The 27,800-nt window shown below is 43.8% G+C and overlaps 1 protein-coding gene and 1 pseudogene across 2 annotated transcripts; one reads left to right on the top strand and one right to left on the bottom strand.

The window, feature by feature from the left end:
- Positions 1–500: 500 nt before the first annotated feature.
- Dnajc25 (DnaJ heat shock protein family (Hsp40) member C25) lies at positions 501–22,814 on the bottom strand. Of its 2 annotated transcripts, none has more exons than XM_039110251.2 (4): positions 12,356–12,582; positions 8,253–8,405; positions 5,586–6,056; positions 501–3,206 (listed from the first exon to the last, which is right to left on the bottom strand). In XM_039110251.2, the coding sequence occupies exons 2-4, from the start codon at positions 8,373–8,375 to the stop codon at positions 3,084–3,086; spliced, it is 717 nt and encodes a 238-aa protein (XP_038966179.1). In that variant the 5' UTR covers positions 8,376–8,405; positions 12,356–12,582; the 3' UTR covers positions 501–3,083.
- LOC120103300 (U2 spliceosomal RNA) lies at positions 5,354–5,524 on the top strand (annotated as a pseudogene).
- Positions 22,815–27,800: the final 4,986 nt, after the last annotated feature.

The raw sequence follows: 27,800 nt of genomic DNA, 5'->3' as shown, positions 1-27,800 counted from the left end.
CCTATTTGCATTTTTCTACATGCAGACATCCAGTTGGATCAACACCATTTGTTGAAGGTGCCTTCACCACCCCCACTATCTCTTTCTGGCTTCTTTACCAAAAATGATGAGTCCCTAACATGTGGATTTATGCCTAGGTCTTCAATCTGATCCCATTGACAATGTGTCTGTTCGTCAGTCTGCGATTCCATGCAGTGTTTATTACTACAGCTCTGTACTGGAGCCTGAAGTCAGGGATGGTGATTCCTCTAGAGTTGTTACTGCTTGGGATTGTTTTAGCTATCCTGGGTTTTCTGTTTTTCCATATGAAGTGGAGTATTGTCTTTCAAGGTCTGTAAAGAATTGTGTGGGAATTTTAATGGGGACTGCACTGAATCTGTGGACTGCTTTTGGTAGGGTGGCCATTTTTACTATGCTGATCTTACTGATCCATGAAGGGATACAATAGGATGAAATTGGGGAATTCATAACACACCAATGAAGAAAGGACTAATGGCAGATCTGTTAGGAAGACATTTATATGAATAAAACCCACAGCGTAATTTTGAAGACTTCAATTAACACGAAGCGATGAGACACAGGTGGCAATAAACAGCCATGTTCTGACAGCCCACCCCTCCTCCCTGCACTGATGGGGCTGGAAGGGCCTGAGTCCTCTTGGAGATTTTGTTTCCGTGGACAAGTGCAGTGAAGTACAGCAATGGCCTTTCCTTATCCTGAGAATCTGAAGCACAGTGAACAGAGGGAAGGGGAAAACCCCACCATCTTTCTTTTAAGAGTCCACTTTGATTCATGCAATGACTCTGACCAAGTTCCCACATAAACAGCGTTCAGTGGACAATTCTAGAAATAGAATACAGAAATAAAAAAGACAGACAAAAGAGTACCCAGAGATACATAGAGTCCTCATTAGCTGAACATCTTTCTCTTCTCCTTACAGAGGTGTGCTAGTCAGTCTTTGCAGTCAACCTGATGACTTCAAATTAACTGCAAACAGAACAGAGCCTCATTGAGGGTGGTCTGTGGGTATGTGTCTGCGGGGGGGTGGGGGTGTCATATGATAATTAAGTGCTATAGGAAGCCCCAGCCAACTGTAGGCAGCACCATTCCCTAGCAAGGAAATGCTCAACATGAGAGGCAAAGATGCATATATTTTCTCCTTGCTTTCGTGGTATGACTGTCACCTGGAACTGTAAGCCACAGAGACCCTTTCTTCCCTCTACCGCTTTCTGTCAGGGTGTACCAGAAATGAACGTAGAAAAATACAGGCAATTAGAGACTTTTGGAAATGTTGAGGTACAGTAGTAGTGGTATTTCTTTCTGGTCCTTATATGACATAAATTTATTCTTAGATAATAATGAGCAACAGGTGCTAACTATATGATTCTCCACAACCATAAAGAATAACAAATGCACAAACATTTCCAACTAATGTTTACAGAACTCTAAATAATTATTCCAGAAGCCCAGAGCTTCAAAGAGCCCTTCTGACAGCCTAGTCAAATTCTGTTCTTGTAACCAGCAACTGAAGTTCACGCACATTAAAATAGCTGACTTTAATCTTTTGGCTAATTGGCGAGGATGGACTCATGCATGCAATTTGGACTGAACTTTGTGTGCCTGTGTGCATGCAGATACACAAGTGTATGGGTATATGTGGGGCCAGAGGACAGGCTTGGTTTTCATTTTCAGGCCTCTCTACCTTGTTTTCTGAGACAGGTTGTGTCTGAGTATGCCACCACTGCCTAGCATATTTTACATGAGATGGTGTGTGGGTGTGTGTGTGTGTGTTGCTCAGAGTCAGTCACCATTGTTTGCAAAGTAGTGTTTCACCAACCAAGCTATCCAGTCCTTGGGCTGAGCTTTTAAAAGGATCAATTTACTTCACTTAGAAATCAATCCTGCATACCTACTATGCTACATTAATCTTTTAAAAGTATATGCTACAAAGGCAGTATGCTAATCTTTACATATCTTCCCAGGCAGCATGACGTATGACAACCATTTTATTAACATGAAGCAGTAGGCAGATCTTGAACAGGAGCACTGTGTATGAGTGTATATGGTACTTCAGTAGAGATCAGGTTTGACTCAGTCTTTCTGCCATTTACTTTCACTTCCCTAAGTATAGACACAGAGGGCGAGAGCAGCTCAGCCATGCCTGTCTTGTTTCTAGCTTAAATGCACGTAAAAGCCCGCATGTGCATTACAGTTTAACCACAAGTAATTCAGGGATGGAGGGAGGGAAAGAAGAAAAAAGGAAGAGGAAGAAAGAAAGAAAGAAGAAAGAAGGAAAGAAGAAAGGAAGAGAGGGAGGGAAGGAGAGACAGAAAGAAGAGAGGGAGGAAGGCAGGAAGATGGTGGTATAAAAGACCTTTTTACAAGGTCCCCTCTGCAGAAAGGTTTGAGAAACAGTCCTATGAGACTGTAACTGAGGACATCCCACAAGGACGTGATGTAACCCACTCTCCTGGAGAGTTTCGATCTTATCAAGAGTAGGATCACTGGGTGGGACTGTGGGTGGGGCTGCAGAGGTTCTAGAAGGCTCTCCTAGAGAATACATGAACGTGCTTGAATCTGTAAGGACTACAGTAAGGACAACATGGCACTGAATGATTCTCCTGGAGAAAGTGTGTCCAGAAAGACACAATAATCTGACCGAATGCTGATGTCATTTTGTTGTTGTTTTGTAAAAACAGAGACCAGGAAAGGAGGAAAACGTAGTATTATGAAAACATAAGGAAACACTCTTGAAGAAGAAACACTTCACACAGAAGTTTTAAATGGTATCTAATAAATTTCATGTCAAATTTAACTAAACATATAAAAATTTTAAATGGCAACTAATAAGTCCCATGTCAAATTTTTTTAAACAAAACCCACAAATAGATTATAAAAATTGAGCCGTCATAAATGTCTTCTGTATAAAGTTTTAAGGGAAAGCTGAAATGTCTACATTATTCTGTTTAATCATGTACTTGTGTGAGCGTTAGTCACCGCTGAGAGCAGCAGGCACATTTCCAAGTAACCACTATGCAAGTGACGTCACATCCAGAGTCCGGCATAGCAGTGCCCCATCTCCCTCAGTCGTCCACAAAGGTCAACCGCCCAGGCCCCTCGTTCTTCATCCACCTGCGGTATCGCTTCCACCGAGGGTCGTTGGCCAGCTTTTTCTTTAACTCTTCCTCCTGTTCCTGCTTGTAGACCTAGGAGCACACACAGCACTAAATGACTGTATGGTACAGAGAGACCTGTCCTGTTTTCATGGCATTCTAGTTTACAAACAGAAACTTAGGTGAGCATGTTGACCTGCTTCCTGGAGACGGACTCAAACACTGAGGTCCTACTTGAATGTCCAGAGTGAGAAAAACAAGAGCTACAATGTCGCTCTTTTGTTTTTGTGATGGGGTGTTGCAATGTAGCCCAGGCTGGCCTGGACCTTGCTGAAGTAATTCAGACTAACTGAATTGACAATCCTGTCTCAGCCTTCCAAGGTCTAGGATTATACCAGGCAAACACCATCCTTGGACCTGGCTTCAATTAGTATTTTCCCTGACCAAGGAACAAATTGGCCATATATATAATATATGCAATTGCCTCCAAATTGAATTTAAATCTACTTTTCAAAGATATTAGCTGTTTTTTCTCTAGAGTTACCAAGGAAGGTTGTATGAATGACATAGATTAAGAATCAAGAATCTCTAGTATTTCTTTAAGCTCTAGTCACCAAAGCTAAATGAAAAACTTCTTTTTTTTTTTTTTTTTTAATTAACTTGAGTATTTCTTATATACATTTCGAGTGTTATTCCCTTTCCCGGTTTCCGGGCAAACATCCCCCTCCCCCCTCCCCTTCCTTATGGGTGTTACCCTCCCAACCCTCCCCCCATTGCCCCCCTCCCCCCCACAGTCTAGTTCACTGGGGGTTCAGTCTTAGCAGGACCCAGGGCTTCCCCTTCCACTGGTGCTCTTACTAGGATATTCATTGCTACCTATGGGGTCAGAGTCCAGGGTCAGTCCATGTATAGTCTTTAGGTAGTGGCTTAGTCCCTGGAAGCTCTGGTTGCTTGGCATTGTTGTACATATGGGGTCTCGAGCCCCTTGAAAAACTTCTTATAGCGAGTTTTATAGCCGCATTAATTTTTAAAAAAATGCTTTCAAATAGTTCATTTTTTAAATAAAGCCTCATAATATAATAATTCAGCCAATACAAAAATCTGAAAAGACAGGGTTTAAAGCAAAAATCTTTCAAAAAGCTGTACTTGCGTGTGCGTGTGTGGATGGTGGTGTGGTGTGTGCTTATAAATACGGCTGCACACGCGTGAAGCAGGCAGAGGCTGATGGACATGCCTTTTCTCTACCACGCCCAGCTTTGAACCCAGATCCTGCATTGGTCGGCTGGCTGGCTGGCCAGTGAGCCTCTTGGATCCATCTGTTTCCACAATACCTAGGCTTTCATGTGGTTCTTAAGAGCCCAAACTGAAGCACTCATGTGAGGCAGGGGCCTGACCACAGAGCCTACTAGTTCTTCAAATAGTTTTAAGAGATAAATAATTGTACATTATCTCCCATTTTTAGGTAATTTATACAAAGGAATATATTTGCTTGCCAAACATCTGGTAACTCCTAATTTTACTCCCATTAAAAATCTATTTTGGGGGAATAGAGATGGCTCAGTGCCTAAGAGCACTGACTGCTCTTCCAGAGGTCCTGAGTTCAAATCCCACCAACCACATGATGGCTCACAACCATCTGTAATGGATCTGATGCCCCCTTATGTTGTGTCTGAAGAGACAGTGTACTCACATACATAAAATAAAATCTTTTTTAAAAATCTACTTTGAACATTACAAAGTGAAGTTAACTACAAAACAATGGACCATCTAATGCATCTTAAATTTCTTTAGACTCTTTCTTGTGCTTGAAGCTTATATTCTTACATTAGCAGATCACTGTCTCCAGGACGCAGGGCAGGGAGACGGCTGGCGCTGTCAGCATTGTGGTTAGATAGCTGAGTTCCTCTAGATAACTCTTGTAGTGTAAGGGTGAAAAGTAACACTTAATAACAAAATGTCCCAGGTTTAAAGGCTTTGCAATGTTGATTTAAATAAAAAGGAAGTAACATTCCAAAGTGTGATAGAATCTTCAGAAAATTCTATGATTAATTATTTTGAAATAAACACTTATTTTAACAAAATTTCTTTTCTTTTTTTCTCTTTTGCTTTTTTGGAAAGGAAAAAATTGATTAGTACAAAACCCAGAAATCATTGAAACCACCCGTGCAGTCTGACTACTCCGTCTTTACCAGGACTGGCTGATTAGAGTGCTTTAAATACAGCTTTAAAAAAGAAAAACCATCGCTTCTCGGCCTTTTGGCTAAGATCAAGTGTAGTATCTGTTCTTATCAGTTTAAAAAAGAAAAACCAAAAACAAATGTAAGTTAAATCCCCATTGTCCCACTACAATACAGAGCCACATTTTCAAGAAAACTAGGAGCTGCACTCATCTTCTACCTCTTGGACTTCTGAAGTGACTCCATGGACCTGCGTGTGGCAAGAGACCATTTGAGGGCAGCCACTGGTACTCACCTCGTAATTCTCTTTTATCCAAAGCTCCCGTTTGAGAAACATTTCTTTCTGATGGTCCTCCAGGCTGTCGAACTGAGACTGGGACATCTTCATGGACTTGCGTATGATGTAAAGCCTCTCCTCCTCCCCGTACTCCTTGCCTTTGATGTTAAAGTTATAGACCCACCGGCAATACCAGGCTATGTAGGAGCACAGGTGGACAGGGGCGAGGAGGACTTGGAACAAGAGGAGGTCCCGAACTTGAGGTTTCTGGTAGCCCCCCTTTATGTCTATCTTACTTTTTATAATATTCTTTATGATGTTCTCCTCCTCATCACGGATTTCTTCTTTGGACTTCTTGTTTTTCCCCTTTTCTTTGGCTTTTTTGAGCAGTCCCTGCTCCTTGGCGATCTCTGTGGCCTGGATGCGGTACTTGGGCACTGTGGCTAAGTAGCTGATTGCTTTGTTGTAGCTGTTCCACCAGCTGAAATACTGGGACAGAAAACAAATAAGTCACTTTATTAGAAAATGCCATCAAAAGAAAGCAACGGCAGAAATCCCCATGAATGCCCCCCAAGAAACCCAGCCAAATGAAACTGAGGATCTCGGCCAGGTAGGCTGACTCTTTCTTGTAGCCCCAGCACTGGGCAGGGGGAGGCAGAAGGATCAGGAGTTGGAGACCAACCAGGGCAAAGTAGAACCTATCCCAGAAAAACAGTAACAACAGTGACTCGAAGACTTCATTAGTAACACACCTCCCTTCCCTTTGCTCACCAGAGTAAGATTAACTGCACAATGTCTAGCAAGATATTTGTTCTAAAATTAGACAGTTGTGACCTCAAGTCTATTCCTTTTTCTCTTTCCAATAGGAATGCTTACCACATCTGGATAACAAAGACTCAAGTATATTTGAATTCTATCATTGGGCTCTCATACGGCACACACATGCGTCAGTTCTACAGGATAACACCGTGAGATCTAACAGAACCAGAAGGAAGAAGGGGAGGGCAATACTCCTACAAATGCTAGTAAGTCGAAATACACCACTTTGGTGTTTATTTTAATAAGAATTTTTCTTATATCAACTGAATGTTGTTTCTAGGAATTAACGTAGAGAAGAAATCTCTCGGGCTAGAGAGAAAGTTCAAAGGTTAAGAACACAGGATCTCCTTGCAGAGCACCTCGGTTTCTTTTCCAGCTCACACAACTGTAGGGATGTCTTGTGCGTTGTGTGGACGTATCACCTGTCAATAAAAAGTTGATGGCCTATCAGCAAAAGGCAGGAAGTAGAAGGTGGGAGTTCCAAGAGAGAGACTGGAACGCTGGGAGATAGAATCAGAGGATTCAAAACCAAGACTCAGAGAAAGTTGGACATATGAAACTGAGGAGAGGGAACAGCCATGTGGCAGACACAATAGTATAAATGGGTTAATTGAGCTAGGAGCTAGCTAGTTAGGGAGCAAGCCTAGACATTAATAATAAGTCTCCATGTCATTAATCCAGAACTGAGGCAGACATAGAAAAAGCCCAACCTGTAACATACAGCCACCTGTATCTCCAGTTGCAGGAAATATGACACCCTATTCTGGCTCCATAGACACAAGGCACACCAGTGGTTACACATACATTCATGCAGGCAAACACAAATACACATAAAATAAAAATAAAGCCTTTTTTAAAATTGAAAGTAATTCTCAAACTTGCTGACTGTCTCCTCCTGAGGAGCTCTTTTCCTCCAGGTGAGTACAGGATAGCGTGGTCAGTTTAAGAGTGACAGGGAAGAAACACTCCAGGCTGAACTGGATTCCTGTGGTGGTTTAAAACCACAGAGAGTTCATGTATCTCTCTGAATCTGAGCAGTTTATGAGAAATCACTGAAAAGCCCTATAAAGTGCATGACATGATCTGGCTGCCATGTGGTAGCCAGATACCCTAGGAGGGAGAGGAGGAGAAGTGGACTTTGCTGGTGGGTGTGCAATGATATCTGAGGTGGACTGACTGACTGACACTTGTCCTGTGACCTCAAGTGTTCGGTGTTACTGTTGGGAGGGTTAGAAGCGTCTAGGGTAGGGAGCTTTGCTAGGGAAGTACAAGCCTTGGGTGGGCTTTGGGAGTTGACAGTCTCGCTCCACTTCCCACATGACGAACTGTGGTGAACGTCGTCAGCTGGCGTGCTCCTCGGGCCACCATGCCTTCCTCACTGTGATGGACTCCCTGTGGAACTGTAAGCCGCAGTGAATGCTTCCCTCTCTAAGTTATTTTCGTCATGGTATTTTACCACAGCAATAGAAAAACATCTGGTAGACTGGTCATCACTAGTTCCTTAGACGCCCTGATGACAAAGATTCCCCTGCTAGGGGACTGGGAGAAGGTGTGCTCATGTATAATATATATTTGTATGAAAAGACCCATCACATAATATAGCATCGTGTGTAATGAATATATACAATGAAAAAATCCTATTATTACTCGGTGTTAGAATAAATGAGTATTTTTCAAGTGTAAAAAAGTGAATCTCAACTGGAAAACAATTTACAAGATCTATAATAATTATATTATAATAGGTTTAATATTATATACATTATATATAATATATAAGATTATTTTATAATATTATAATAGATTTAATGGCAGTAGGAAACAAACATATATTTATACGCAGAACTATATACATTCATGAATACACACCTGAAACACTGAAATGGCACACACGCTGACCAGAATCACCACCCTGACGTCCACTTTAGGGGCTAGGCGCCTGCTGTAGTAGTGGTAGTAATGGCTGTAGTACTCTTCTGGGTGGTCCAGCATGTAGTCATAGTCCTTCCGTGTTTCTTCATCCTGTGAAGGGAAGGGTATTCAACTTTAAGAGCCTTGGTTTGTAATCTGTTAACGCTGAACTTCATAATTACGAGAGATATAAATATCAAATTGAAAAACTTCTAAAAACTTTCCAACACTCTTAGAGGCATGTATACTAACTTTGTTATAAAGACAGAATAAAAACATTCCCCAAATTCATTAGCAGTGCTAGTATTCTGGGAAAGCCCAACACTGACAACAGCTAACCGTCAGCTCTATATGCTATAATACAACACAGAGTCCCTGTGACTTGAGGGCGCTCTGGCGTTGTTCATAGACCACAGAAAGGACAAAGGGCTCAGCTCCCATTTATATTCACAGTTGGGGCCAGCTTTGTCTACAAAATTTTCTGCCAAAAGCAATGATTAAGGTAGCAACAAGCAGGTAAAGCCAGTCTGTGTCTAACCATCTCTAGGAACACTGAGACATCTCCGAGACAACACAAAAGGTAAAGTCTAGATTTGTGACCTTGGGAAAATAATAAGTTTTTCTGAGCTTCATTCTTTGTAAAACTCGATACTACCTATCCTAATCTTTTCCATGGCTGTTCTGAACTCAGATGACACTGCACAGTCCCCTTACAGATGTGCAGAGCTTCACCATTATAAAACAGTGACACAGCTGCTTCACAGATAAAGTAGCCTGTCTTCCTGATCACACAGCCTCTGTTCGAAGGATTCTGAAATGCTTTAGGATGTGTGCACTTGGTGTTTTGTTTGTTTATGATGTGTGGGTATATATGCACACGCACTTGTGCATGTGAGTACAGGACGTGAGTGCCACAGCACAGGTGTGGCGGTCAGAGGATAGTTCCCAATGGCAGTCCTTACTTGCCACCTCATCCGAGACAGACTCTTCTTGTTTGCTGCTGTCATCAAGCTCGATGACCAGCATGCTTGCAGGGACTCTTCTGTCTGTCCCTCCCACCTCACTGTAGAAGCCTGGGCTTACAGATGCCCAGTACCACACCTGCTTAAGTGGGTTCTGGGGATCTGAACTCAAGACCCTCAGGCTCACACATAGCAAGCACTTTTAACTCCTCCCGTAGCATCTCCCCACTACAGTAAACACTTCCTTAAGTTATCTTTTATTTTCTTATGTAGTCAATATCTAACAGATAAACATTTTATTGAGCTACCTGGGAGCATATAAAATTTAATTTTGTCTCAAAAGAAACCTAATTTTCAACCTGTTCCATTTTACAAAATGGTAAAGACTGAGACCGAGTCACAGTTTTTGTTTAGTATGGTGTGCAATAGAAGCATTGCAAAACTAACGATAATGACCTGAGAGGTGCCCTTCCAGTTTAAACTGCTCACCCACCGAGCTGTGCCTTCTGAGTGACGGACTTCAGATTTAACCTAGGGCCTGTCACTGTGGAGACATCACGGTCTGTTTAGGGCTTGCCTCCTCTTAAGTCCTGCAATATGTATCTTCTTATAATTAAAATAACAAGATGACTAATGATAAAATCTTCCCTGTGTTTACCAAAATCATCATGTGTTAATTTCTATTAAAAACTCTGAACCTGGGGCTGGAGAGATGGCTCAGTGGTTAAGAGCACTGACTGTTCTTCCAGAGGACCTGAGTTCAATTCCCAGCAACCACACGGTGGCTCACGACCATCTTTAATGAGATTTCATGCCCTCTTCTGGTGTGTCTGAAGACAGCTACAATGTACTTATATATAAATAAATAAATCTTAAAAAAAAAAAAAAACTCTGAACCTGGAGCCAGAGAAATGAATGGCTCAGCAGTTAAGAGTGCTCACTGCCTGCTCTTCTAGGGGTCCTGAGTTCAATTCCCAGCAACCACATGGTGGCTCACAACCATCTGTAATGGGGTCTGATGCTCTCTTCTGGCATGCAGACAGAGCACTCATATATATTAAATAAATCAAAATAAATCTTTAAAAAAACCTCTGAACTTTAGTAAGAGTGCTCAATAAAAGTTATCCCACATCTATCACACTTAAAATATTTTAAGTCTCACTAGCATAAGAACGCTAGTGTCAAGTATCACGGTACCTTTCAATGTTGTACAGCACCATGTGGAGGGCCAGGATAAGAACTGTTACACATAACCAAGAGACAGCTCGGGCTGACACTGCCTTCAGATTCACGTGTGTACATTCTCGTGTCAAAGGGTTTTCTCGTGGAAGTCTCTGCTGTCAATGACCATTCCTGACCCAGCCAGCACCAGAGTCCAGAGCTTCTAACTGAGGGGCCGTCTCTACAGTAGTCACACAGGCAGCTCTGAGCACTAAAGCCCTCATCTCTTGAAGTGTCTCACTTGATACTTTAAGATATCCCTCTTCTTCCACCATGTTTTTGGTCCTGGTGGCTAATTTTATAGAAACGTCCTTATTAGGCCTGAAACTTGATTTTAACTCAAGCTTCTAATCTTGACAGATACTTTATGAACTGTATTCAAGCAAGATTCTTTGTGCTCCAACTATGCATGTAATTTTGAAGCTAAATGCCACACTGAACTCAGACTCTGGCCACCCTCTGCCAGCAGTCAGCAGAACCCTCTGGCTGGCTGTTGGGCTGCACTCCTGGTTAAGGCACACAGCAAGGTCTTTGAAACCTGGTGTATGGATACCAACGTGTGTGGCTGTTCACTGCTCTTTCTCCCTTCCTCTGAGTGAAGTCCACACTCCATGGGACACAGATGCCACTCCTGCTAGAGCATCATCACATGCAGACCTTCCCCGGGCCACCACCTTCCTCTGACTTCAGGTACTGCACCCCTCTGAGAGCATGGTGGCGAAGCTCCAGCAGCTCCACGCCCGCCTGTGTCCACCTCTCCTCAAAGAACTCTTCCAGGCCTGTTCCCAGCTTCCTAGGTCCTGACACTGAACAACACTGTAATCTAATCCCACTTCTCTTAGGATGGTTTCTTTTCCTAAGGGGCTCCGTAACTGCATGGGCCTGTTCTGATTTTCAGAGAGTAAAGCCTCAGCCACCTCTGTGCTGTATCATTTACTCATTTTAACTCTCACTGTAAAACCTTTTTGTTCTACAACACAAAAATGATTTTCGAGCAAAAGCATTCATGTAATTTAAAAAAATATTGGAAGTTGGTACAAAGTTCTCTCAATGGACAGAAGTAAAAATCCTATTTTTCAGTAACCTACAAAGTTTAAGACACACAGCTACCAAGAACAAGCAGGCAAAGACAGAACAGGAAGGCTTATGTCTCTTTAGGGGGCTGTACTAGAGAACTGAGGTGCATTATTAATGTGATCGCTTTCCTCCAGAAAACATCTCAGAAATGAGGCTCCTAGGTTTCTCACATCAATGCTTCCTTATGCTCAGATTTAAATTTCCTTGGCATGCAACCATGCTCCACACCAACTGAAACTCACCTACCCAGTTCTTTCCACAGCAGACAGCAACTTCTGGTTTTGTTTTCTCATGTCTTTGAACATGTAACCCTCTCTAAATTGGAGCCTTTTTTCTGCTGCCTCAAACAGCTTTTTGAGGTGATGAGAACTGAACCCAGGCCCTTAAGCAAGCTAGGCAAGTGTTCTACCACTGAGCTACACTCCCTTAGCCCCGGAACACTCTTACTACACCGAGTACCTAGTCATTATAGCACTTATCACACTGTAGTCACTAGGGGTTTCTTCATCCTCGAATGACAACTTCTCAGGAGGGAAGTGGTAGGGTGCTCATTAATCTCTATGGTCCCAGGACCTAGCTCAGTGCCTGGCAGTCAGTGTGTCACTTCAAAATTGAGTAAGCTATTTTCAGTTCTCCTTCTTTTCCACCTTTCTCCCGCCACACAGGTCTGCAGCTCACCAGCAAGGCTGGATGAGTGTTCTATCACAAAAATGTCAGTTTGACAGAAACGACTGCTTGACTTTACAGCTCATGAAAATATGCTACTGTGGCTAAAACATGTCGAACAGTTTAATATCTTACCTTTTAATAAGGTAGTACTTTTTCTTTCAGCAATATTGTGGATCTTAAGGTCCCAGGGTCAGGAGATTCCAACTTCTTTCCAAAATCAAAACCTTTACACTTGTTTCTTCCTGTCCTGAGCCTCGACAAGCAGGGCCATACACTCCTTGTTCCTAATGTCTACAGAGGTAAGTGGTGCTTCTGCTGGTGTCCATCCATCCCAATCCTCTTGGGCATATGCAGGAGGACTGGAATATACAACCACCAATATCTAGATCAAAGGTGAGCAAAGGAAACCCACACGCAAAGCAGCACCGAGCCCTGCTTCTCTCATGAAAATGACCGCCCCCACCCCAGAGAAAAACCAGTACATCCTTGGCTTAAAATAAGGTATGCACTGCTTACTTTTAATAAACATGAATTGCAATGTAAGATACTGCAGACAGTTTTACATCAAAATGTTCTACTATACAGAATGGGGAAAGCATTTTCTGATGGTAAAGGCCAGGAATTAAGAATATATGAAAATGTACTTTTTGTTCATTTTTAAAAATACATATTACTCTTATTAACACAGCATATGTGTGCTCTCTCTCTCTCATACACACACACACACACACACACACACACACACACACACACACACACACACGATGATGCTTCAAAAATAAAATGTGTTCCCTTACATTTTCTCCCAGGTCATTACATCCTGCTAAGAAGCAGAAAATTAAATGCTATGAGTTGTACGTTCTTTCTTGTTCCCTGTCCCCTAGTCAGTCACAAGTGCAACTCCCTTACCTGTCTTCTCATGCTAATGTCTCTAAAAAGTGCATGATTCAACCACCTATGCTTTTGTGACACATCTACTGTCCCTGGCTTCTCCTACTCTCAGCCATCTTGAACTTATTCTAACTGTAACACAAACAACCCCACTTCAACAAGCTCAAACACAAGTCTGTGCTTTCTGTCTCAGCTAATGCTTCCAGTGTGTAGGCCACCTGACCTTTTACTCTTCCTCTTCAGCATCAGAGCACGGGATCAGTACTAGGTTAATCACAGGGGATGAAGACACCAGCAAGACACAGCCTTAGCCTTAAGAACCCTCCTTTTTAGAAGAATCTAGGAAACAAAAAGCACAATTTCACGCGCTACCAAACAAAGGACTGAGGAACTCTGCCCAGGTCCACAGGTAATGAGGTTCAGCAAATGAAGTGAGGTGGGAACTGGGTCTTGAAAGTGGGTTAGAAGTGTTGGACCTGCTGCAAGATCAGAACCAGAGCTAAGGTACTGAGGCTCTGAACAGCAGACAGGCACAGCCTAAGCAATGGGGATATTTAAGAAGCAGTCGCAAAGAACCAGAAAGTATGACTAGAGTCAGTTATTGTCTCTGATGTTCAAAAGTGAAATGCTTCGAATATGAGGACAACTGCATGAAGTATAATTGTTTACTTTCAAGACATTTCTGTTGCATTATTTTGAAAAAGTGCAAAAAATAAAGAAAAAAGTCGATAAGGGATAGCTTTTAGTGATTAAACAATACGGAGGACTTATAATTAAAAGGAAATACAACAATCAAAGAAGCCCAGCATAGTAGCACACACTTTAATCCCAGCACTCAGGAGGCAGAGGCAGGTGGATCTCTGTGAGCTCAAGGCCAGCCTCAACTACACAGTGAGTTCCTGGACAGCAAAGCCATGTAGAGAGAAAGCCAGTTAAAAAAACAAACAAACAAACAAACAAACAAAACAAAACAAAACAAAAAACAATGAAGACAAACCAGAAAAAAAAATCAAAGGAGAAGCTGGATATGGTATTGAAGTTTCTAATTATATGTAATATGTGAGCTGGATAAGAATGAGGGACTAGGAAGCATGTCTGGAGCCTAGGGGAGACGGGAAGGAAAAATGATGGGTACACTTGTATCTCCAGGGATCGGTCATTTACAACCTTGGAGAGATGTGCTTTGTCTGCAAATTACCTCCTTCAAGTGTCAAGACAGAAGTAAGTTGTGAAAAGCTGGTAATAATGCTAATATGTGTGTTATCAGTAAGGAAAACTACCCAGAGAGAGGCAACTGATTACTATCTTATCAGCACATCAGCAATCCATGTCAGACTTAAAATGTGCAGCAACAACTTTTCTCTTTTGAATGATGTCAGTATCTCAGAGGTTTCCTTATCGATTAGTGAGTTAGACTACAGTCTGACACTCACTCTTTTTGTACCTGTATGAAAAGCATCATTCTCTTTTAAAGTTTAGTCTTTAACAACGATAGCAAAAGTACTTGTGCTCAGATAAGAGGCTGTTGAAAACCCAAGCTGGCAAAACAGGCAGGGGTTGGAGCCAAGAGCTTAAAAGTCAAGTCAGCCACACAGCTGAGTCTTCTAAGAAGGAGCTTAGAGGGAGCCGGTTCAGTGAGCAGAGCTCTGTAGCCCCTGCCGTTCAGGATGCAGAGACAAAGGAGGGGCTCCAGCAGGCTGGCTAGACTAACTAGCTTAGATCAGCTTCCTTCTGGTTCAGTAAGAGACCGTGTCTCAGTCAGTAAGATAAAGGTGGTGGTAGCACACTCCTTTAATCCTGCCACTCAGGAAGCAAAAGAAGCAGATCTCTGTGAGTTCAAGATCAGCCTGGTCTACAGAGCAAGTTCCAGGAGGACAGCCAGGGCCACACAGAGAGACCCTGTCTTGAAAAACAACAACAAAAAATGCAAAGTGATTAAGGAAGTAACCTAATATCAACATCAACCCTTGGCTTCCACATCACTCAGACACATACGCACACAAAACACACGAGGGCATCCACACGTTACTACTCATGCATCTATCACATGCACACACACCCCGAAACCCAAAGGGTTTAAAAACAGAAAAGAATACACAAAGACTAAAGCCTAAAAAAGTAAAGCTCACAGCGTACGGTTGGAAAAAGACTTGAAAGTTACTAAGACGGTTCCACAGTAGTCCTTGCCTAGCATATCCAAAGCCTTTAGCTTAATTTCCAGCACCAAAAATAATTAATAATAAAACAACAAATTGGAAAACACTAAGTAATGATGTAAGAAAAGATGGCTACAAAGTGCAGAGGGGCAGCAGCATGTGTAATCCCAGAGACTCTGAAGACTGAGACAGGAGGATTATAGATGTGAAACCAGGCGCAGGTTTTTTGGCAAGACTCTTTGAAAAGAAGACTGAGATGGAATAGATTTACTGAGCATTGCAAGAAATTAGGAGCTTAGGACTAAGCCAGCCTCCGTTGTAAATATTCTTTCTAATTTTGTTAACACACAAAGAGATACAAAATTATGCTCCACTCGGAGACCATTTCCCCTGACAACAAAAGTCACAAGCCAAGGATCAGAAGATTAGAGCCTTGTGCAGTAGTTACAGAGAAGCTGGACAGTTAATCCCAGTGCTTTGATCCCACAGTGTGCTATGCTGCTGGCTCCAGTCACAGCTCATGAGAGCTGCTTCCGGAAGAAATGGCCTGGTCACAAAGCGAGTCTGCCTTTGCCTCAGGTCCCTAACACATCTCAGCACTTTCCCTTGGGCTGCTCTCTGAAATCAACATAAGATGGTATTATTTTCCCATCTTAACATCTGCTGTAACTACTCAAAATATCAAGTTCAAACTTTTGGATGAAGCTTAAAGAGTTGAGCTGAGGGCACAGCTCCGTTGGCCGAGTGCTTGCCCCGAATGCTTGCCCCGAATGCTCAACACACAGGGTTTGATCCCTAGCACTGCACAGAGCCGAGCCTGGGGAGATGGCTCTCGGTGGGTGAGAGCAAACAACAAACACCAAACACACAACACCAACAACAGCTCTAAGAAGAAACAGGCACACAAGTGCAGCACTACAGTACTAGTACTTCTGAGGAAGAAGCAGGAGGCTCAGAAACAAGTTCAAGGCCATCTTCCTCAGCTACATAATGACTATCTCAAAATGAGGAGAGGGGAGCAGGCCGGCCATCATCTAACCCCAAACGAGTCTGAATCTTCTGAAGTAGTTTCCCTCCCATGTATATTCTACAGGTCTAGAATCTAGAAATAGAGCTAGGAAAAGAAGTTTATAAAAAAGTAAAGGTCTTTACACTCTTCTTTTATCCCAGAACTTCCTCATGAAAAATCTGCATGAGCTATGTTAAATGCCAACTGCTGGGGCCAGGAGTAAAGATCAGTGGTGGATACTTGCCTAGCGCACACCAGGTCCTGGGTTCAGCCTGAGCAACTGGGGTTAGTTTGTCAAGTAGTCAGCTCTAGTCAAGACTAGAATTATTTCACATTAGAAATTTGGGGTTGATCAAGTGTTTTGATTAGCTGCTAAAAACATCACATAATCATAGCATCAGAATTAAGCATATGGTATACAGATCAGCCTCTGACAGAGTGGGTAATAACAACCTGAATTAAGGGATTAATTAGAGAAGTTCTTTTCAGTAAATACAAGTAGTACGAATGCTATCACGTCTTTCTGAACTTGTGGGAAGTCACCAACCACATCACACCTTGCAACTAACCACATCACACCTTGTGACTAACCACAGGCAGGGCCTCACAGTCCCTACAAGCATTGCAGGTACTCATGTGCCATCAAAGCAGGCATGGGAAACTAAAACCACCTTCAGTCTATGATCTACAGCAGTGGTTCTCAACCTGTGGGTCTCACCTGCTGGGGTCACATATCATACATCCTTCATATCAGATATTTACATTATAATTCATAACAGTAACAAAATTAGTTATGAAGTAGCAAAGAAATAATTCTATGGTTGGGGACAGCACAATAGGAAGAACGGCACTAAAGGGTAGAAGCTTAGGAGGACTGCGAAGCCCTTCTCTGTAAGGGTCACTTAATGTGACTGTTCCTTACTATCTAACTTCCATGTCTTCATGACAGCCACGCTTTAGTACAGTAGATACCCAAGTCCTGATATGCTCAATGCCTTACATAAAACACACTTATATAACCTATCCCTCGTTTAACAACACCGAGTACAATGGAGTGCTAAGCAGTAACTGTCACACTGGACTGTCTAGAAAACAAAGAAAAGGTGTGTCCATGGGCAGTACATTTATTTTGAGGCAGGGTCTCAAGCAGCCCAGGCTAGCCTGAAAGTTCTTGTGTAATCAAGGATGGCCTTGAACTGCAGACCTTCCTGTCTCTTAACTCCCCAGGAGTGTGCTACCACACCAAGTTTTTACTGGGCTAGAGATCGAACCCAAGGGCCTCATGCATGTATGCATGCAGGCTGTGTACAACTGAGCTGCATCTCAGACCCCAGACACTTCCCCACCCCTCCAGATATTTTGCATCTGAGTTTGGCTGAATCCCTGAAAGAAGAATCCATGGGCACAGACAGCTAACTGTACCAATCACATAAACCGCTGATTAAAACCTTCATGCCTGTAAAGAGCTGGAGTGTTGAAAAGTGCACTTAACTTTTTCTCCCTCAAGCAGTCTGCGGGTGGGGGGGACCTCACTCCTGTAACCTTGAACACTTGACTCTACACTTCTGTTACTCCTCAAGTTTTCCGTCTGTCAGGAATGCCCTCCACTGTCAACCACGGTGACGCACTTTCAGATCTAGCAAAAGGGTACGCTTATTTGTCTCTAATCCCCGAGAATAATTGCTTCCTTCTCATACTGAAATGTGAACCGTAGTGCATAATGTAAGTAAAGTATGACCACACAGAAAGTATCTGTCTCCCTATTTTTAATCAAAGCTTAAAGTCAAGCTGACCCTGGAGCCTCAAACCTGTAATCTCAGCTACTTGGAAGACTAAGAAAGCTTGATTATAAGGTTGAAGATCTGTCTGCTATCCAGTGAGTTCAAGGCCAGCCTGCGTAACTTAGACGGATGATGCATCAAAATTAACTTTTTTAAAAAGTTAAAATTGAAAAACAGAGGCGGGTGTGTGTCATGGAACGGCCTGTGAACCCAACTCTTGGGAGGCTGAGCCCTGAGGATAAGGAGTTCAAGGTCACTCTCAGCTACAAAAAGTTTGGGCCCAGGCCATATAAAACCCTGACTCCAAACCAAGTCAAGCCAAGGCAAACCAAAATAAATAAATAAATGAACAAATAATAGTCTAGACCAGCACAGTGGCACGGCCTTTAATCAGAGAGCAGATGTAGTAGAACCTCTGAGTTCAAAGTCAGTTTGATCTCCAGAGTTCCAGGATAGCAAAGCCAGTTTGATCTGCACAGAGTTCCAGGACAGCCAAGCAACACAGTGAGAGCTGACCTTGAAGAAAAGAAAAAGGAAAAAGTTCTGGGTATACAGCTCAGTGATAGAGTTCCTGCCTCACATATGGAAAATTCAACTCTTGGTTTAAAAACAAAACAAAAACAGGGAGAGAGCTGTACCTCTCGTTGCCTTGGCTCCCCCTAGCACCTTTTGTCAGCTCAGGAAGGGATGGAGTCAGAAATCTCGGTAAGAAACCAGCATAAGTCAAAGCACAGGGCAGGGAGCACAAAACCCTCTCTAAGTGCTAGGAGTTCTGCCATCCCAGGCACTGACAAAAAGAAAACTACGCATTGTTCTTATGGTGCCTTGCTTCCAAGACAGATCTAATCTCTTTACACGACTCCGACTTCTCAGATAACCTTCACACCAGCAATATTCCTATGACCTTTCCTATGTTCTTGTGATGTTTCAAACACCGTCAAAGGCTACTTTTTCACTTCTTACCTCATCACTGTTCTGACTGAATCTTTCCTGGCTGCTCCTGCATTTGCTCACTCTGTGCTACTTCCTGTTTTTATCCATTTTTTACCTACATCCACAGTTAACTTTGCTCTCATTTTAAAGCCCTAAAGACATTACAGGTAGAAAGTACAGGTTTCCTCTCGTGCAGGATACTTCACTCACAGCTGTTCGGTTCCTATTGTTTGTACCGTTCTAAAATCACGGTTTGAGTGAAACAGCAAAGTGGTCACACATAACCTTGTCAAAATGCCAGAAACGCAGTTCCAATTTCCATCCTATCTGAACTGTCTCCAAGTGAGTTTAATTAATAGTCACTATCTCATGTGCCAGACATTGTGCTAGGTCCTATGGATACACATGGCAGACGGGTACGTTTAGTGCAAGAGAAGGGCTCCTTGGGTTCATGCTCAGTGTGATAAGTGCTATAGCCACAGAGGACACATGGCCAGACTGGAGTGTTCCACCTCAGGAGACTCAGTGCTGACTGAGCCAGTGAGGCCACTTACTTCCAAAGTCTAGGAGTTCTCTCAAGCCCCAACAGCCAGAAAAGCATGACACGCTGCATTAGCTTTACTCAAACAGCAGTGTGTGAAATCACAACTGTAAAGTGCTTGCTACCAGGACCAAGTGGATCTTTGCGGTAGCCTCTGCACTCGGTCTTTGCCCTCCATCACCCACCCCTTCCCTGGGTTTTCGTCCAGCTCCTCATGGACAGGTGGAATCATTTGAAGCTAAATTAGTAATGACCAGGTGTCTTACCTTCTTGTCTCATTAATTGTACTTAAATCCCGTTGCTGTACTTAATTTTTAATACAAAAAAAAAAAAAAAAAAACCAGGAAAAAAACCCAAAGCTCACCTTGCTCTCAAAGGGGCATTTATATGAACAAACCACCCCAGAATCACAAACTCACGGACAACTGAACACAAATGTAGTTCCCATGTTGAAGATGCACTTATGTTCAACATTTAGGGACAGGCTTCTGTGTGCCATTTTCACCCTAGAGCCCAGAGCCCATGGAACTCAATTTCCTCTACCAGTCTACCTGACCAGTTCCTAGCAATGTTCATCTAGATTTCTTACCCCCCACAAATCCTTGCTCCGTACTGAGGATATAACACAAACAAAACAGCGATTACGTCTGCATTGCCTCAGTGGGACAATGGGGAGATAAGCCGGTCCTCCAAACTGGGTAGCATCTTTCTTAAATCTTTGCATGACTCAGAAATGGTGTTCTCAGGCAACGTTTTCGGTTCTCCATTATGGCGGAAATACACATTGGATAACCTGTCTGCCTTCCACACCACGGCTTTTCGAGTCCTTTTGCAGGTGAAGGCGATGTAATGAGCAGAGGAGGCATTCAGCGCTCCATCGAGAAGCTGAAGCTGTGTTCGTCTCTACATTCTAAATAGGTATTTCCAGAGTCCTGCTGTGCCTTGTGGGTAGTGCAGCTAGGAAGCTGGACACTTCCCAGGGCCTTTCTGGTTCCCTGCCGGCAGGTGTTAGGAGCTACTACAAGTACAAACAGAGTCAAATAAAATGTTACTTTCTCTAGATACTCTGGTTTGTTTTGGGGGGTAGGGTGGAGTGGTGGTGGTGGTGGTATTTATTAATTTGGAGACAGGGTTTCTCTGTGTAGCCCAGCTATCCAGGAACTTGCTTTGTTGAACAGGCTGGCGTCAAACTCAGAGATCCACTGTCTCTGGCTCCCAAGTGCTAGGATTAAAGCTGTGTACCACCAGGCCGGCCCACAAGCCCCTTGTTCTTGAGTGGACATTGTTTTACCTCACTTTTCACTTGCTGATAAATCAGTTCTAAACTTTAGGGTAGAGACCTTTAGAAGCAACCATGCAGAACAACCAGATTAGGCCTTGGAAATAGTATCTCCAAGAAAATGGCAAAACTATTTTGAGCCCCAGGAGTCCTTCCACTGAGAATATCATCTGCTGTCACTACATTTTAGTCCTGGCACTATTTCTTAAAGTTCTTAAGAACAGGGTTCACGGGGTTGGGGATTTAGCTCAGTGGTAGAGCACTTGCAAGGCCCTGGGGTCGGTCCCCAGCTCCGGAAAAAAAAAAGAAAAAAAAATCTTAAAAACAGGGTTCACCGTTCCCATGTCACCCCTGCCCACCCATCTTCTGCCCCACAAAACCTAGGAGAAGGCAACAGGGCTTCTGCTCTCTCAGCAAAGCCCCTAGTGCACCAAGACCACACATTCCTCAGCAAACAGCTTGGGGTTCCTGTGCTGGGTTATTCTGGGTGGAGCCAGTTCTTTTTGGTTTTTCTGAAGCCTCTTCTCTCAATCACTCTTTCCTCTAATTTCAGCCCCTTTCTAACAGCTCCCCTGTCCCTCAATGGAGTGTGGATAAAACTGTAACCTCACTGGCTGGTGAGAGTTTAGTAAGTGAAGTCCACTCTTAATAGCTCCAGGTGTCAAACTGCTCTAAGCCTGAAAGAACAGGAACTTGACTCAGAATTTTCAATTCTGTAAAGCTAATCTGAGGACTAATCCGCCGTTAACCATAATACAGCTATTCAAAGTAGTCATTACAAGCAGACAGGAAAACGAAACAAAACAGCTGTGATGGAAACGCTGCTCTGTGCTGCTCAGTCTCCTGATGGGAAACAGAAATACCACCATCAAGCATGGCTTAGAACAGGTGATTTCTTACATATAAGGTAGTAATCAAAAAAAAAAAGGGGGGGGGTGCGCCAGGCTAAATCTGCCTATCTCCACAGCACGCAATAAAACCTTTGTCAAATCACTAAAAAAACAATTTCCCCTACTAATTCTCAATCTTCTACCCCAAGTCATTAAATGGATATTAAGAAACAACTATCCAAGGTCACTCGGGGGATGTCAGAGTCAAAAGTCATAGTCTAGTCTTTGGACTTAAAGTTCACTGGTTTGTGTGTGTGTGTGTGTGTGTGTGTGTGTGTGTGTGTGTGTGTGTGTGTTTTTCTAGTTCTTTAGACCTAAGCTAAATATCATTGACATCATCCCAGAGGCCAAACTTCTGCCCTATCAAGTTGACACGATCAGTTAATAGTATTTCACTGTCCTATCCCAGATCCTAGCACCGACAATCGCCCTGTTTCCCGAGCATGCACCTCAAGTTATCAGGATGCCTTTTACACCAAAAATAAAATAAGTGCAAAGCTCTGCAGAACAAGTGTCCAAAAAGAGAACTGGCTGCCCTCCAAAACTGTCCACGAGGAGGTGGCCATGCTGGCTAATGGGCCGAGGTGGCTCTTGCTCATAGCCACGTGGGAAACGTGGACGTCCTAAAGGTCCAGGCGGCGGCAGTGTGCCGGGGTCATAGAGGACCTGATCACCCGGCTGGGAGACCCAAATCTCCGGCCACCCAACTGCGCTCGTGAGCCTCACCTTGAGCGTCTCGTAGGCGGTCGCCACTAGCAGGAAAGCCTCAGCGCTCGGCGGCGCGCCTCCGGGGCCGTCTCCGGGCTCGGGCCGGTAGCGATCCGGGTGGTAGCGCCGGGCCAGCTGCCGGTAGGCCCGCGCGATCTCCGCCTTGCTGGCCGAGCGGCTCACGCCCAGCACCTCGTAGCAGTCGCGCGTGCCGCAGTACAGCCCTTCCACCAGGGCCTCAGCGGGCCGCACCAGCAGCGGGACCAGCAGCAGCGGTGCCAGCAGCAGCCATGGGCGCTGGCCCGCAGCCCCGGGTCCCCTGCGCCAAGCGAGCCGCGCCGCCATCCCACCTCGGTCGCCGCTCTGCCAGCACAGCGGCCACTGCAGCTCTCCTCAGCGCCGGGCTCGGCCCCGCTACCCGGTCCACGTCAGCAGGCCGCGCCTGTGCGCAGGCGCAGGGGGCGTGGCACTGCAGCCACTTCCGTCCCCGCGCGTTGCTACGGGAGAAGGACGCCTTAGCCTCCCGCGGCTTCCCGAGTGTTACCAAGCCGGGTAGCCTTGGAAGCTCAGTAGTCTATTCTGAGGCGGAGGTAGGTGTCTGACCGTCGGAGGCGGTCTTAGCCACACGTGCGGCACAGTCCACACGCAGGAATAGCCACACACCACCTTCTGGACCTCGGGACTTCATCCGCTGCCGTAGGAACTCTGGGCTTTGGCATCCTATCTCCAGACCCTGGACACCATCTTCCCTCTAACCCGAACTGAAGATGAACTTAGACAATTGCACTGCCTCTCTCCCAGGAACCCTGAAAGTCGGTGGCCTTTTAGTTCCCTGTTTCTCTGCTTATTTATATATTGGGGCAAACAATTAGTTGCCTGGAGGATGTAAAACGTTTAGTAGTATCCCTGTACTGTTCACAAAGGTGTAACACCATTCACCCAAATGTGGCAATCAAAATACAGCTTAAGATCTTGCAAATGCCTCCAGGGAAATGAGGTGGTGTGGGGAGATGCTCCACTAAGTTTGAATTTCGGATAAACAACAGTTTCTAAATGTATAATTTATTTGTTGCTGTGACCAAATACCTGCAAACAGCAACATAAAAGAGGGTTTATCTGGGCTTAACGTTCTAGGGAACACAGCCCTCACAGCCTGGAAGGCTAGGCAACAAAGTAGCTGGTTACATGTTATCTGCAATAAAGAAATGAAAAGGGTGCCCAACTTATTTTCTCCTTTTTATTTGAGCCAACACCTCACTGCATACGATGGTGGTGTCCATATTCTTACCCCAGTTAAACCCCTCTGGAAAACAGCCTCTGAGATGTGTTTCCATGGTGATTCTAAATCCACGTTAACTATGACCAGTATATCCCACACGACTGACTTTGTACTTTTCCAGGTCTATGACTGGGAACTGGTCTTTGGAACCTATCGATTGGGATTGATCTGTACACCAAGTGAAGATTTGATAGACAAGGTTAGATAGTCAGAAGGAATACGATTAAAATTTTCTAGTATCAACATGGACTTTAGTCCAATATAATACACCTCAATTATTTCATTTCAAATCAATTCAAAGTGAATCAAGTACAAATACCTTTCCCAAAACGGGAAGTTTCTATTAATAGTCACATTTGTGGATTTGAAGAACACTCACACTGTGGTGATTTGAATAAGAATGGTTGCCTTAGGCTCAAATTTGAAAGCTTAGTTGCCAGAGAGTTGACTCTGGATAAGATTAGAAGACTTGAGAGGTATAGTATTTGTTGGAGGAAGTGTGTCATTAAAGGTAGGCTTTGAAAATTCTCTCTCTCTCTCTCTCTCTCTCTCTCTCTCTCTCTCTCTCTCTCTCTCTCGGCCTGTGGGTGCTCAGCTACTTCCCTGCCCGCCGTGCCTGCTGCCATGATGACAAGAAACTAAGCCCTGTGAGACTAAGCGAGACTCCACTAACGGCCTTCATTTCTAAGAGCTGCCTTGGTCATGGTGTCTCTTCAGAGCAATAGGACAGTGACTAAGACACGGAGGTAATTCAGACCACCACAGGAAGTCTCAGAATTAAAATTTTTCAAAGTGTAACCAGAGGGTGCTGTCACACCCCACTTTTGATTTCAGCACTCTAGGAGGCAGAGGTAGGCAGGGCTGAGTTTGATCTGCAGAGTGAGTTTCAGGACAGCCAAGACTACACGGAGAAATCCTGTCGCAAAAAAAAAAAAAAAAAAAAAAAGAGAAAAAAGTTTCAAAGTGTGTATAGTGTGTGTGTGTGTGTGTGTGTGTGTGTGTGTGTGTGTTTACTGTTTGTTAGCTTTTTCTCACCGTGTGGCCCTGGCTGATCTACAGTTACTGTTGTACACACCAAGATAGCCCTAAATTTGTAACAATCTTACCACCCCTGCCTCCTGAGCCCTAAGGTTAAAGCATGAGTTACCACGCCTAGCTCTTTTTTTTTTCCCATGTGTGAGTGCATTGTTGCTATCTTCAGACACACCAGAAGAGAGCACCAGATCCTGTTCAGATCGTTGTGAGCCGCCATGTGTGGTGGCTGGGAAGTGAACTCAGGACCTCTGGAAGAGCAGTCAGTCTTCTTAATTGCTGAGCCATCTCTCCAGCCCCCTTATTATTTTTGAACTGTATTTTTAAAAGGTGATTTGAACACTGTTTTGGACTTCTTCTTGGTGATATTTATCATATTTACCTCACTGCAAGTAGACTGATGACTGTCCTAATGATGTAGAGACGTGATTCACAGTATGGAAACTATCAATTTCATGGTTAGCCCTATTATTTAATTTAGCCAGATTTGTATGAACGAAATCTCTCTTTGGCCTTCTCAACCTATGCCAACTTTCTGTGAAGAGGGAAATCCTAAGAGTTGTGAGCGATTTCCATCCCTGTAGTCCTGGCATTCAAGATATAGGGGATCAAAATAGTGAAGCTAGCCTGGGCTACATGGTACACTCTTTTCAGAAAAAGGAGAAAGAAAGGGAAAGGTTAATATGTATTTCCCCCATTGTTCCTGAAACCCATCCACTTCAGAAGGAGAAAATTATCCCCGTGTTAAATACAGTTTTCCTCAGATTCACTATTCAGTACCACTTAACTCACTAATCACCACATTAAGAAAGTGGTTTTCGGCAGCAGCTCTCTGCTCCCAAACCCCGTGGGAGAGAGACCTCACCGCCTGGTCAGGTGGGCACTCCCGAGGCTGCAGAGCGGAGGAGACCACCAACACTGCCCACCCCTGCCCACATCCCTGGCCCAAGAGGAAACTGTATAAGGCCTCTGGGTTCCCGTAGGGGAGGGCCCAGGAGCGGCAGGACCCCTGTGCCTGAGACACCGCCGGAACCTGAAGGAAACAGACCGGATAAACAGTTCTCTGCACCCAAATCCCGTGGGAGGGAGAGCTAAACCTACAGAGAGGCAGACACGCCTGGGAAACCAGAAGAGACTGCACTCTGCACACACATCTCGGATGCCAGAGGAAAACACCAAACGCCATCTGGAACCCTAGTGCACGGAGGCTCCCGAAAAGGGCGGCGCATATCTTCCTGGTTGCTGCCGCCGCAGAGAGCTCATGGGCAGCACCCCGAGAGCAAACTTGAGCCTCGGGTCCACAGGTAAGACCAACTTTTCTGCTGCAAGTGACCTGCCTGGTGAACTCAAGACACAGGCCCACAGGAACAGCTGAAGACCTGTAGAGAGGAAAAACTACACGCCCGAAAGCAGAACACTCTGTCCCCATAACTGCCTGAAAGAAAACAGGAAAACAGGTCTACAGCACTCCTGACACACAGGCTTATAGGACAGTCTAGCCACTGTCAGAAATAGCAGAACAAAGTAACACTAGAGATAATCTGATGGCGAGAGGCAAGCGCAGGAACCCAAGCAACAGAAACCAAGACTACATGGCATCATCGGAGCCCAATTCTCCCACCAAAAGAAACATGGAATATCCAAACACACCAGAAAAGCAAGATCTAGTTTCAAAATCATATTTGATCATGATGCTGGAGGACTTCAAGAAAGACGTGAAGAACTCCCTTAGAGAACAAGTAGAAGCCTACAGAGAGGAATCGCAAAAATGCCTGAAAGAATTCCAGGAAAACATAAATAAACAAGTAGAAACCCATAGGAGACACAAAAATCCCTGAAAGAATTCCAGGAAAACACAATCAAACAGTTGAAGGAATTAAAAATGGAAATAGAAGCAATCAAGAAAGAACACATGGAAACAACCCTGGATATAGAAAATCAAAAGAAGAGACAAGGAGCTGTAGATACAAGCTTCACCAACAGAATACAAGAGATGGAAGAGAGAATCTCGGGAGCAGAAGATTCCATAGAAATCATTGACTCAACTGTCAAAGATAATGTAAAGCAGAAAAAGCTACTGGTCCAAAACATACAGGAAATCCAGGACTCAATGAGAAGATCAAACCTAAGGATAATAGGTATAGAAGAGAGTGAAGACTCCCAGCACAAAGGACCAGTAAATATCTTCAACAAAATCATAGAAGAAAACTTCCCTAACCTAAAAAAAGAGATACCCATAGGCATACAAGAAGCCTACAGAACTCCAAATAGATTGGACCAGAAAAGAAACACCTCCCGTCACATAATTGTCAAAACACCAAACGCACAAAATAAAGAAAGAATATTAAAAGCAGTAAGGGAAAAAGGTCAAGTAACATATAAAGGCAGACCTATCAGAATCACACCAGACTTTTCGCCAGAAACTATGAAGGCCAGAAGATCCTGGACAGATGTCATACAGACCCTAAGAGAACACAAATGCCAGCCCAGGTTACTGTATCCTGCAAAACTCTCAATTAACATAGATGGAGAAACCAAGATATTCCATGACAAAACCAAATTTACACAATATCTTTCTACAAATCCATCACTACAAAGGATAATAAAGGGTAAAGCCCAACATAAGGAGGCAAGCTATACCCTAGAAGAAGCAAGAAACTAATCATCTTGGCAACAAAACAAAGAGAAGAAAAGCACACAAACATAACCTCACATCCAAATATGAATATAACGGGAAGCAATAATCACTATTCCTTAATATCTCTCAACATCAATGGCCTCAACTCCCCAATAAAAAGACATAGATTAACAAACTGGATACGCAATGAGGACCCTGCATTCTGCTGCCTACAGGAAACACACCTCTGAGACAAAGACAGACACTACCTCAGAGTGAAAGGCTGGAAAACAACTTTCCAAGCAAATGGTCAGAAGAAGCAAGCTGGAGTAGCCATTCTAATATCAAATAAAATCAATTTTCAATTAAAAGTCATCAAAGATAAGGAAGGACACTTCATATTCATCAAAGGAAAAATCCACCAAGATGAACTCTCAATCCTAAATATCTATGCCCCAAAT

Source organism: Rattus norvegicus, chromosome 5, assembly GCF_036323735.1.
Source record: "Rattus norvegicus strain BN/NHsdMcwi chromosome 5, GRCr8, whole genome shotgun sequence".
In the NCBI taxonomy this organism is placed as follows: domain Eukaryota; kingdom Metazoa; phylum Chordata; class Mammalia; order Rodentia; family Muridae; genus Rattus; species Rattus norvegicus.
The sequence above is the reverse complement of the archived record's forward strand: the minus strand, read 5'-3'. Positions and strand labels throughout refer to the sequence as shown.

Coding starts and splice junctions, on each gene's coding strand:
- Dnajc25 (XM_039110251.2), bottom strand. CDS start 8,375: ATGCTGGACCACCCAGAAGAGTACTACAGCCATTACTACCACTACTAC. Junction 6,057..8,252: donor GTGCCATTTCAGTGTTTCAG/GTGTGTATTCAT, acceptor TTTCTGTCCCAG/TATTTCAGCTGGTGGAACAG. Junction 3,207..5,585: donor GGATAAAAGAGAATTACGAG/GTGAGTACCAGT, acceptor GTGTGCTCCTAG/GTCTACAAGCAGGAACAGGA.